A 13288-nucleotide genomic window follows, 5' to 3' on the forward strand; every position below is an offset into this window, starting at 1 on the left:
CTTTTCTCAATAAAAATAATATATAATAAAAAATATTTTAGTTTTCCTAGTAATGAAAACTAAATAAATATAAAGGAAAGATAATGATTCTGATAAACTTTAGGATCTACAGAGAGATTTAAGACATGACAAAGAAAAGACTTCGTGTTGGAAGACCCTGGTAAATTCAACTTGAGAAATATTTAATAGACAAGAGATTCCTGTTATTTGCAATTGTAGTAGGTCCCATAATTTCTTCCAAGACACTGATGAGAGTACTCACCGGCAAGTAGTTAGAAGTCGCGTGTTTCTGCACTATAGTCAAGCCGAGAAACATGCGTGGATGATTTTCACGTTTACATTTGTAGAGCTACACCTACTCACACTTGTCAAAGAAAGAAAGACCCAAGTAACTTGACCAAAGTTCAGTTTGACAAACCAATGTATTTATTGAGATTACTTACTTACAAAAACATGGATTATTCAGAGGCAGCTGCAGCATTCAAATCTTCAACTCCCAGTATTGGTGACAACTCACAGTAGTTGAATGCCTACTGCTTGATAAACGAAGTTCAAATAGGTTCACTTAGAACAAGTCCCCTTCCAGGCCTCTAGGATAAGATAACCAGAGAGTCTTCTTTCCTCAGCAAATAATTAATCCTTCTATAATATGGGAAATGGAATTTGTTTTTTTAAACTCACTAGATCATATAAGATTCTTTAGAAGCACTCTTTTGACTCAAGGAGCCTCCCTTCTTTCACCCACAATGTTTTAATGCAGAAGAAACTACAGAAAATCATCCACAGAAATTTCACCCTCTTCAGTGTCTTTCTAATAATGCCCTCAACCTGAGTGGCTACTACTTTTCTTTTAGCATTTGTTTCACATGAACTTCCTCCATGTTTGTCTTTGCTAAGCATTTGATCCTTCTTTAAGGATTAAGCCAATTAGATACTAGGGCAATTGGGTTAACTTCTTGCCTATTCTTTCTAGTTACTAGAAAGTTTATCACAGAAAGCATGTGTGAATTTACCTTGACTGTTCACATGCCTCTACCATTTAAGTTATTTTCTTGTTGTAATTCTTATTTTGTTTGTAAATAAATCGTGTAAGAAGTTATCAAATGATAAGTTGTTTAACCTAACAACGAAGATGATGACCAATAATTTTGTACAGTTGTTGTTTCCAAATGAGAGCAGCTTTCGTATACAGGAGCAGAAAACACTACCATGATCTCATTTGTTAGTATCATACAATCTAATTTTCTGATATTAGATCATATTATCCTTATTCTGAGTGGTTATTTACTCTGGGAAAAATGAGTATCAACCCCTTGTCTTTCCAATGTCAAGAATTACAAATTTTGCCTGTAACTTGTGAGGCACTACATCACTGACAGATTGAGATGTTAAATGACACGAACCACTTGGGAAGTGATTTTGTAGCAACCTTCTCATAGCATACTTGACATCACTGTTCCTCAGGCTGTAGACTAAAGGATTAAAGGCTGGAGGTAACACAGTATAGAGCACAGAAAGAAACCTGTCTGTGATTGATGGTACATTTGAGGGTGGTTTCAGATAGACAAAGCAAGCAGTAACAATGAAAACAGTAAAAACAGTGAGATGGGGGATGCATGTTGCAAATGTTTTTGATTGACCTTTAGTAGTAGGAATCTTAAGCACCATAGAGAAAATATAAAAGTAAGAGATAACCACACAGATAAAGCAAGACATACACAGACACATGCCTATTCCAATACTTGTGTAAATTACACCAAGTGTTTCAGAGCAAGAAAGCCTTAGCAATGAAGGTATATCACAGAAAAACTGTGGGATTACATTGGAGCCACAGAAAGACATGGAAAATGTGCCAGCTGTGTATACAGTTCCAAAGAGTACCCCAGTGACCCAGGAAACAACTACCATCAGCACACAAGTTCCACGACTCATAATGACCTCATAATGCAGGGGACAGCAGATGGCAACATAGCGGTCATAGGACATGGCCGTAAGAATAAATATCTCACCTGCTGAAAAAGAAGTCATGAAAAGTATCTGAAAGGCACAACCCAGCACCGAAATGGAATTGTTGTGAGTTAGGCTGTTGACAAAGAAATTGGGGATTGGTACGGACACAAGGAAGACATCAAACAGGGACAAGTTCTTCAGGAAGAAGTACATGGGTGTTTGAAGTTTCAGATCCAGGGTGATGAGAGTGATGATGAGAAAGTTACTCATCAGGATTTCTAGGAACATTACCAGGAAGAACACTCCACAGACAGTTTGTAACTCTTGGATGTCTGAAAATCCCGTAAGAATGAATCCTGTTATTCTACTGTAGTTGGGCATTCTAGATTCTTCAAATGACCTGCCTGGTAGGAGAAATTCACATACATTGACACAGACCCAAACAGTTACACTAAAGTACAGGAATGTTCAGTGGAAAAGGAGCCAGGAGAGTACCTAGGTAGCTCTCCATTGTTTTTGCACCCACCTTATATCACCATAAGGTAGTACTTTCATTTGATACTATGTTGAACTAATTTATCATGTATGGCAAATTATTGTACCATGTTGTGCAACAAATTTGAAAACAACAACAACAACAACAACAACAGAAATATGTGGTGCTTTCCTTAATAGAATGGACTCTTCACTTGATACTGTATTTGTCAAGTAGATAACAAACAGCAGAATAAAACCTTCGTGTCTCATCTTTCATTGTTTTATTTCCTTTGCTTTAACCTCTCATAGCTTATAATGCAAAGGGATTTCACCTAAAGTTAATAAAAATTATTCTCCAAAGCTAAAGACAAGAGTCCCTATAATATTTTCAAAAGTTTGCTGTCTTCCACAATTTATCCTGCGTTCTGGATCCTTTGAATGACATCTGATACCTGTACTCATTGGCTCCAATCGTTCTTGTACAGAGGTTTTTCAAGCAAATCCTTTAATGGTGAGACTATACAGAAATGATCATCTCCTAGGTCCTATCCAGATCACATATCTGATAGAAAAATACCTTGCATTGCAAATGAACATTCACCTTTGAAGCAGAAGCATTCTCTCTGAATCAAATGATGATTGATCCTAAATGAACCTAAGCAATTTTTTTTCTTACTGATAAGATTCTATATATTCAGAATTGAGGCAACAATTAACCAGGTCACAGTGTGAAAAGAAGCTTGAGCACCCATAGCTCTTATTGTTTTTTCCTAATAGTCTTGGAGTTCTTCTCACTACTTTAAATTATATAGTTAACATATATGCTTATATTTATCAAACTCCATTCCTGATCTTTACAATTGATTTTGTTTTCTTGCAGTGATTAACATCTATTAATTTGCTTTAACTCTCCAAAATGAGGCTTCCCATGGCAAAATATTTTCACAACAAATAATACAAATTCTTTTGTCTGGGAGAACAATATTATCCATCACATTCCATTTATGTATAAAATAGTCATGTGTTGTATTTGTAATGTTCCAGTTATGGTTATATTAAACAGCTTTTAACATATACAAATAGATATTTCTATCATAATGTGTGTACCGAAGTTAACATAAACATATGTTTGTTGTTCGATATTATATCATCTCAAATTTGTATGGTCACAAACTATTATACTGAGTTTGTTGAGGAAAGAAATGAGGGTTGGGACCTCCTGAGGAATAGGAATAGTGGCCTTCCCCAGTAAAGAGAATATATACATGATATATATATATATATATATACACACACACACACACACACATATATATATATACATATATGTGTGTCTGTGTGTCTGTGTGCATGTGCATGTGTAGTGCAAATATACACACAAGCATATGTGCATGCAGTACCTATCAGCAAAACAACAACTGCAACAATGTGACCATGGATTTAAAAAAGGAGAGAGTGATGTGGGAGAGTTTGGGGTAAGTGAAGGGAAAGAAGAAATGTTGTAATTATATTATATTCTCAAAAAAAAACCAAGGTAATTGGCCAAAGACTTTGATCAACAGATAAAAACCATTAGTCCTCTTGGAAATAATGTAAGTCTGCTTCTCACAATCTACATGGATGGCATAAAATTATCTGTAGCTCCATAACTCTTATTACAAGACCGAATATCTATTTCTCATCTCTGAATCATGAAGGCACAATGTCAATAAACATAAATGCAGAAAAAATAAATATGAAATAAAATAATAGCTGCATCTTAAAGAAATAAAATAGATGAATTAAAAATTGTATTGTTAAGTTACACATTGTACTAGAGACATGTCAGGATTTTCTGGTGTTTTGTTTGTAAAAGAAACTTGAGAGACCACTACATCAAAATATTTCCTCAATATTTCTCTGGAATCACTTTTTAGTAATGTACAAAATATTGTGTTCTCCTATGTATATTCAAGTTGTATTGGTTGGCACATTGCTGTTTACTAGGCTTAGGGAACTGACTTATTCTTCCTTGCAAAGGGATACAACATTACATATATATTAGCAGAATATTTTAGTATTTTTATCAACTGAAAATTGCAGTCTGTACTTTAAAACAATTCAGATTCCCTAAAGTTCAAGGAAAAGGATTGGTCCTTAGAGAGATGTAGGAAGATTTTCCTGCAGGTCCAATTGAGGAGGAAACTTTTTTCATACACTTTAACATTATGATTTAATGGATCACCTAAAGTTTACAAACTTTGTAATCATAACATGCTCTTAAAATTTAGCCTTATGATTAAGAGTCAAAAGTCTTTGCTAAGCTGTAATGACTTCTTAAAATGTAATAAAACAAATAAAAAGATTAAAAACCATTTACCGTCTTATAAATTTTGGCTAGCTTTCCATTGAAACCGCATGTAATACAAAGGTCTCTAGCAGATCTTTTAAAGCAACTGGCTACCATCTCAAGATTACCCAAAGGAAATCTTTCCAAATAGACTTCCTTATTATTTACTCTCTCTTAAGACAATTAGTGTTATAATAATTAGAGCTTTATCTGGGAGGAACTGATCAGTCCCCTGAAAAATACACCAGAATAGATCATGAATAACATGGCTCACAGTAAATGAGAATTATATTAAACTAAATACTTTACTGACTATAAATTTATAGACAATATTATTATAGTAGTTAGTAGAATATTAGAATATAAGCAGAAAACTTGCCTAGGGACTCTTGTCATATTTTCAAGTTATTAGTTATTTTCCTGTAAAAAGATACCTGAGAAGTGAAACATAACTTAAGGAAACCACTGTTTATCTGGGTTCATGTTTTTTGAGTATACAAGTACATCGTGGCAGTGATTCCATGATGCCAGGAGTTTGGGGTGGCTGGTCACATCGTACCTATTAGGAAGCCCAGAAGACACGTGTTAAGACTGTGTCTCATTTAGAGGTCTTTTATCTATGAATCTGTCCTATTGTGTATCTAAAATCCTTTTTTGACAGAATGCATTTTTAAAATGGTATTTAGTGTGGTCATCCCATTCCTGGATGCTAGTTTCTCCTCTCTTGGCCTTTTAAAATGGTGGAGGTCATCAGCTGTCAGTTCTGGGACAACTGGGAGCTGTCCTCACTAGCTCATCTCTGGGTAGCACTGTGTTGCATACATATCCTTTTTATCTGTGGAAAATCTAAATCTGCCATGCAGCACACTGTGCGATCTAAAAACTACCTGTGTATAGTGTTGGGAATCCACCATGCTCTCCTGTCTGTGCACACCTACCAGACCCAATCCAGCTGCTTGACCAAGACAGGGTTTTTAGTGGCAGACATGTTCTCAGCTACTTTCCTCCTAACCCCGAGCAGGCATACAAGCACTCGTACCCAACGTGTGTGGCTTGCCACATGGGTTAGCCCTAGCCATTTGGGCACTATTCAGTTGGCAGAGGTTATTTGTTTGCTTCCCAATCACCCGGACCTGAAGCAATCACACAGAAACTGTATTATTACAGCACTGGTTGGCCTATTAGCCCACACTTCTTTTTGGCTAGCTTTTATATCTTATATTAGCCCATTTTTATTAATCTGTGTATTGCCATGTGGTGGGGTTGTGATGTACTGGTAAGGTTACCTCAAGCATTCGGTGTCTAGCTCTTGTGGTGACTACATGGCTTCTCATTGGCTCCGCCTACTCTCTCCTTCTCTATCAGCTTGGAACTCCCATCTTGCCCTACTCTGTGCTGTAATTAGGCACAAAGCAGCTTCTTTATTAAATAATAATATTCACAGCACATGGAGGGGAATCCCACATCAATTGACCTGTATTTCTTTATACCTATATAGCTTTAAGAGTAAGGCTTCACATTAAAATTATTAAACAATCTTTAAACAAATGTTCAGCTAATGAAGTCAATGACCTCAAAATGTAAACAATATATAAAGTTTCTTAATCAGAGGGAGAAATGTGTCATGCAATATGATAAATATATCCTAAAATTGCATCGATATACAAAAGAAAACCCCGATCCTACTTCATTTTCACACCCAACCCTATAGCACATATAACCAACCCCTAACAGATGACAGTTGTTCCTAACCCTGCGGACAAACTTGGTTTAAGAGGGGATATCGCTTTCTTGAATTCTACCTGTCATGGAGGTGATGTTATTTCTGTGGGATTCTGCAAAAACTAAAATGATGATTAAGTTTCAAGATTACTGTTTGTTACAATTGCAGATAGTCTCTGAGTAATCGGTATGGTTTTTATGAAGTTCTTATTTGCAGTTCTAGTCAGACTATTGTAAGAACGTGCACCATCTGCACTTGTCATGTTGAAATCTTCTTGAGCAGTTTGTAGTCCAAACCTGAGCTTAGAATGGTGATACCAGCATAATGGCATCATGTGAAGCAGGTAGAATTATTGTTGTGGGGACCTTTCTTCTTACTGGACACTTCAAAGATTACTATACAAAAATGTTTTATTCATTGTGGATACTTAAACATTATTCATATAAAAATAGAAAGTTTGGATTTCCAGAGACATGTATTTAAACAAAAGTACCATAGAGACAAAAGTAAATAAGGAAAGAAGGAAAAATTTTGAAAACAGAGTTTTGATAACCTTCGTTAATAGATTTTATCTTTCTTTGGTCCCATTCCATGTGGCTTCCGATATGGAACAGAAACTCTGAAATTTTCTTTTAAAAACATTTCAATTTAGAGAAGGAGAGCCACTGTCCAACTGCAAAGACAGCTTTGATTTTTTTAGTGAGCCATGACCTCCATTACGTGTATGCTTAGGTAGTGAGAATTTTACCCTGCAGAGGATACTGGTATCATAAGTCAGGTTTCTCTTAGCTTGAAGATATTTTTTTCTAGATAGATGTCTTTTCTTCTTTAGACATTAGATTTCCAGGGTCTCCTGACTTTTTGAATATGAATATTTTCCTGGAAAGCCAGGCATACAACCCTGACCCAACCTTTGTGAGGTTTCCTTCTGACCAGTAGGGTTCTCATCTTTGTGGATCAGCTGCCATTTCTTCTTATCAAGAGGCTTTTTTTCAAACCAGATGTTGATTAATTTTTATGATATCCACAGCTTTTCTTCTCCTGTGGAAGCAAAAGTAAATCCCATTCCTCCAAGTAGTACAACTCCTGGTTTCCATTCTGAGGTCAAGGTATTCTTGAATTACACCAGCTGATGTAATTCAGGAGTTTTTTTCTGTTATCCTATGTCGTGTCACAGATGTTGCTCCTTTCTCATTAGCATTAGGAAAAGTCAAGGTTAATAAAGCATTATGCAATCTATTTCTGGGATTATTTATCATTCCTTTTTGTTTATTTAACATAAACTTTATAGTCCAATTTGATCCTTCTATAACTGTCTGAACTATATGATTGTGTGGTATTCCACGTAGGTATGGTACAGCAGTAAACTGCTAAGCCACAGGGCAGGTCTGGCAAAGCAAAGATCACACAGCTCTGTCAGAATGGTAGCTCAGCTTCATATGGCAGAGGAAGGGAGCAAAGGCATAGACTCAGGCCATGTTGGGTGCCAAAATATAGGTGTATCAAAGAATTACACAATAGCTTGAAATGGAGTATAAGAAAGTTTTATTTACTTGGGTATAAACTCATAGTACAGGTAGGTATCTGCAATCCTCTGTGTGCACTGGAAACTGGGAACTGAATCCAGAAGAAAAAGGGGCCACATATATTTTTCATCTACACTTACAGTACCTGAGATCATGCCCCAAATGGGCTGGTATCTAAAAGGCAATTGGTTGCAGGAGTTTCCTCAACACAGTACCACAAGTAGAACTTTGTCAAGTTAGCCTCCTTACATATGCTTACATATCCTCTATCTTTTGACGCGAACATCTAAGAGACACTGTCCTAGATGGCTTCTGTGAATATAGAAATCCTATAGCATTCTTTCTTCAAATTATTTCCTATGAAGTGAATTTGCATTTTTACAAGTTGGAGCCTTTAGTAGGCAAGGTTTTGCCATCAGATCTTTCTTGCTGTCATCCAAAGACAGATTATGTTCCATCTCTTTAGTTGGACTACTATATTTAGGAATTAGGAGTGACTCCCCTTTATCATCTTCACCTACAAATTGTAACTTACTTACACTTCTTCCCTATATAAAGTGAATATTTTGTGCCAATACCAAGCTGTTTTCATTATTGTAGCTCTGTAATAGAGTTTGAACTCAGGGATAGTAAGGCCTCCGGAAGTACCTTTATCGTATTGAATTGTTTTGGCTATCCTGGGTTTTTTTGTTTTTCCATATAAAGTTGATTATTGTTTTCTTAAGGTCTGAGAAAAATTTTGTTGGGATTTATATGGGGATTGCATTGAATCTATAGATTGCTTTTGGTAGAATTGCCATTTTTACTATGTTGATCCTCCCAATCCAAGAGCAAAGGAGATCCTTCCATTTTCTGGTATCCTCTTCAACTTCTTTCTTCAAAGATTTAAAGTTCTTGTCAAATAGATCTTTCACTTCCTTGGTTAGAGTTACCCCAAGATATTTTATGCTATTTGTGGCTATCGTGAAAGGTGGTGCTTCTCTGATTTTCCTCTCTGCTTCTTTATCCTTTGTGTATTGGAGGGCAACTGATTTTTTGGAGTTGATCTTGTATCCTGCCACATTACTAAAGGTGTTTATCAGCTGTAGGAGTTCTTTGGTAGAGTTTTTGGGGTCGCTTATGTACACTATCATATCATCTGCAAATAACGAAAGTTTGACTTCTTCCTTTCCAATTCGAATCCCCTTGATCCCATTATGCTGTCTTATTGCTATTACTAGAACTTCAAGCACTATATTAAAGAGGTATGGAGAGAGTGGACAGCCTTGTCTTGTTCCTGATTTTAGTGGTATGGCTTTGAGTTTCTCTCCATTTAACTTAATGTTAGCTGTCAGCTTGCTGTATATTGCTTTTATTATATTTAGGAATGAACCTTGTGTCTCTAGTCTCTTCAAGACCTTTATCATAAAGGGGTGTTGAATTTTGTCAAATGCTTTTTCAGCATCTAAAGAAATGATCATATGGTTTTTTTCTTTCAGTTTATTTATATGATGGATTACATTGATAGATTTTCGTACGTTGAACCAGCCTTGCATCTCTGGGATGAAGCCTACTTGATCATAATGGATAATTTTTCTAATGTGTTCTTGGATTCGGTTTGCCAGTATTTTGTTGAGGATTTTTGCGTCAATATTCATGAGTGAGATTGGTCTGTAATTCTCTTTCTTGGTTGAGTCTTTGTGTGGTTTTGGTATCAGGGTGACTGTAGCTTCATAAAAGGAGTTTGGCAATGACTCTTCTGTTTCTATTATGTGAACCACATTAAGGAGTATAGGTATAATTCTAATTTCTATGCATTCCAGAAAGATTTTGTGCTTGAGTTCAAGAAACCTTTCAAGAATGAACATGTACAAAGAGCTGTGACTTTATTTTCATCTCTTAATTGCCTCAAATTGTGATTTTCAAGATTCACTCTGGGCAATATCAGCTGGTGGTTTTTTTTTTTTTTTTGCACTGCAGATTCTCATTCTGATGGTGCTCAGTCACAATGCTACTCTTAGAAGGTACAACACTAAAGGGGCTGCCGTGTGAACTCTCACCATAAAGATGTTTGTGATTAGCTTCTTTCATCACTTTGTTATCTCTTTTATTCCTAAACTGCACTGAAATAAATAAAGACCATTAGGTTTCTTAATTGACAAAGAAAAATCATATAAAACAATGAAAACCCTACAGTTCCTTCTTATTATTTCAAAATAATTTTGGTTATTTTTCTTTTTAAAGAGGAGGGAGTGTGCTATGTTGCATGAAATCATGATTTTACTGACTCAGTATCCTCAGAATTTAAGATTATGGGCACATAGCACTTAAATTAATTTTTATTGCACTCTCATCTGCTTGAACATCTATAAAAGTCTAATGATTACTTAAAATGGTTAAATATCCCATTCTGTCATTTCATTCTAATCTGAATAAACATTTTAATCATAGAGCAAAGGTTAAATTTTTAAGTTATATTCATTTATTTAAAATTTCATGTTTTTCAAAATTTTGTATTTATCTAATCTTTTTTCTAGTGAGGCTATCTAGCTATGTCTATTCTAACAAATAATTGTGAAAGCTAAACATAGTATTTGGCTCACCATATGTTTTTAGTAAATGATTATTAAATGATTTTTGAGGTATTTTTATTGAGTTTTCAGCAGACTCTTGGAGAAACACTGCTTAAATTAATAAAGATTTTAATAGGCTAGGCTTCTTGCCAAGGTGCAATATTTAAAAAACATTTATTTGAAATAAACCTATTGTGAATAGTCTATTGGCAAAAGCTTTCAATATTTACACTATGGTACTGTATTAAACAAAATGAATAGGATAGTTATAAATAACTTTTAATATAATTTTAAGAAAGACATATAATATGCAGAGGTGGGCTTATAAGAATTCCATTTCTTAATTTCAAATACTTACCATGAGCAAATGAGATCTGAGCATTGTCTTTAAACAAAACTTAATCATTGCCTTCTCAAAGCTCTTGCATGTTTCTGTTTAATAGAAATCTCTTTTGTACTAGAAGTTTCTGGAAAGCTTTCATCACATCTTTGTTTCTCAGGGTATATATGAGAGGGTTGACTAATGGAGTAATCACACAGTAGAACACTGAGACCACTTTTCCAATTGCAAAATTGTATTTGGCTGGAGGGCGGACATAAGCAAAGATTATGGTGCCGTAATAGATGGTAACCACTGTGAGGTGGGAAGCACAGGTTGAGAATGTTTTCTTCTTAGCCTCCAGGGAAGATAGCTTGATGATTGTGACCACGATGTTGCCATAAGAGCTCATTGTGAGAAGGAAAGAGCTGAGGATCACCACAGAGCTGCAGGTGTAACCCAAGGCCTCCACCAAGAAGGTGTCCGAGCAGGAGAGTTTAAAGATAGGGTCCGAGTCACAAAAGAAATGGTTGATTTTTTGTGGGCCACAAAAGTTGAGCTGAGAGATGAGTATGGTGGGTAGCAAAGGGGCAATAAAGCCCCCAATCCAACATCCAGCTGAAAACCTCAGGCAAATCTGTCCACTCATGAGAAGTGAGTAGTGGAGAGGACGGCATACAGCCACATGCCGGTCATAAGCCATCACGGCCAACAAGATGCATTCAGTGGCCCCCAGGGAGAAGAAGAAGTAGTACTGAGCAATACAGCCCGCAACGGGAATGGTGACCAACTTTGTGATACATGAAGCCAGCAACTTAGGTACTGTGGCTGTCGTGTACCAGATCTCCAGGAAGGACAAGTTCCCTAAGAAAATGTACATGGGTGTCTGCAGTGTGGAATCCATCAGGATAAGGAAAATTATGAGAGTGTTCCCCATTAGAGACAGCAAATACACAGAGAGAAACATCACAAATAATGCCAGCTGCAGCGCGGAAGAGCCTGGAAATCCTAGAAAAATAAACGCTGTCACTGCTGTTCTGTTTGTCACATCCATCGTTTGTCTCTGCTCTGGGAGGGATCAACAGCTTTCAGGTGACGGTAGGTGGGTGAGGATCAGGACTGTGCCATGTTGTTCATTTATGTCATGACCCTAAGTGATCCCTAGCAACCAGAGAAAACGAAAGCTGTTGGAAACATAACTGACAATCTCACCCGTAATATACATTTATTGTCTGGCTTCATATTACAAACAAATTTCCAATGAAAATCAAAGTAAACAGTTCACTCTCCCACCATCATATCACACGGGTATTAGGGCATTGGTGGAACCCTGAAAAGTTGTTTTAAAGACTAAGGAAGAACATGGCACCAGCTGACACTTAGGACCTTGTTTCCTAATGAACAGATGCAACAATCAATATTTGGTGCAGTTGCTGGTGAAGGCCTTGGCAGTACATTGCACCCTGTTAGACAAAAGACTACCCTGATTTTAAATCTGTGGTCTTTATTTGCATATGAACTTATGAGTGGATGGAGATAAGGACATGAGTTTAAACAGACATTTTGTTCCTGAACATCGATTTAACTTGCCTGGTCTCTGACTTCTTTATCTTTATTATTTTCATGTCTTCCTATTTCCTCAAACTGATCAGAATAAAAAATTTATAGAATTCATAAGAATTTCCCATGGATATATTTACATGTATCCATGTCAAAAATATCCAAGTGATGATTACAAAGTTTAAAAATCTTCTTAAACCTAATAAAATATTATTTTCATTCACAATGTTGCTTGATTATGAGCTCTTTACAATAAAATACACTGTGTAAATATGTCACATCACAATGAAATCAACAGTAGAATTGAAATTGTCATTTTTTTCTTCTGCCTGCCACTTCTTATTTCAATGCTTTCTGGAGATTTTGAGAAATAAAACATCATTAATTCAATGTATTTCATCCTTCATTCCATAAGGTAATTACGCCCACTAATATTATTTATATAGAGGAGAAATTTTGTTGGAAGTTACTTTTCCTCAGACATAATTCAAAGACAAAGTAATGTCAGCATTTTGGCAATATTTTATTTTTTCCTACCGGAAGCTACAAATACTAATTCTCTAAAATTACTGAGGCTATTCCTTCAGTTGTTTAAAAAACTTCTGCTATTCATATATAAACTAATTTTAAAAAGTTTGAGAATTAAGGAGAATATCCAATTCAAGAAAACATTTTATAATAAAAAATGAATTAGAACTAATTTAAAAAATGTTTCTCTTTTTTAAAAAAATCTTGTCTTTAAGAGTAATATTATGGGACCCACACTGGAACACTGGACTGAGCTCCCAAAGTCCCAATGAGGAACAGAAGGAGGGAGAAGATGAGCAAGGAAGTCAGGACCAAGAGGGGTGC

The 13288-nt window shown here is 35.8% G+C and overlaps 2 protein-coding genes across 2 annotated transcripts; both read right to left on the reverse strand.

Annotated features, from left to right (window-relative positions):
• Window positions 1-1327: 1327 nt before the first annotated feature.
• On the reverse strand, window positions 1328-2331 carry LOC101994985 (olfactory receptor 14A2-like). Its single transcript, XM_005357638.2, is given in 2 exon segments — window positions 1328-1380; window positions 1383-2331. Coding segments are annotated over 2 exon segments (1002 nt in total).
• Window positions 2332-10970: 8639 nt separating this feature from the next.
• On the reverse strand, window positions 10971-11930 carry LOC101984581 (olfactory receptor 6F1-like). Its single transcript, XM_013350133.2, has one exon. The coding sequence runs from the start codon at window positions 11928-11930 to the stop codon at window positions 10971-10973; it is 960 nt and encodes a 319-aa protein (XP_013205587.1).
• Between the last annotated feature and the right edge of the window lie 1358 nt (window positions 11931-13288).

This window comes from Microtus ochrogaster, chromosome 22, assembly GCF_000317375.1.
Source record: "Microtus ochrogaster isolate Prairie Vole_2 chromosome 22, MicOch1.0, whole genome shotgun sequence".
NCBI lineage: Eukaryota > Metazoa > Chordata > Mammalia > Rodentia > Cricetidae > Microtus > Microtus ochrogaster.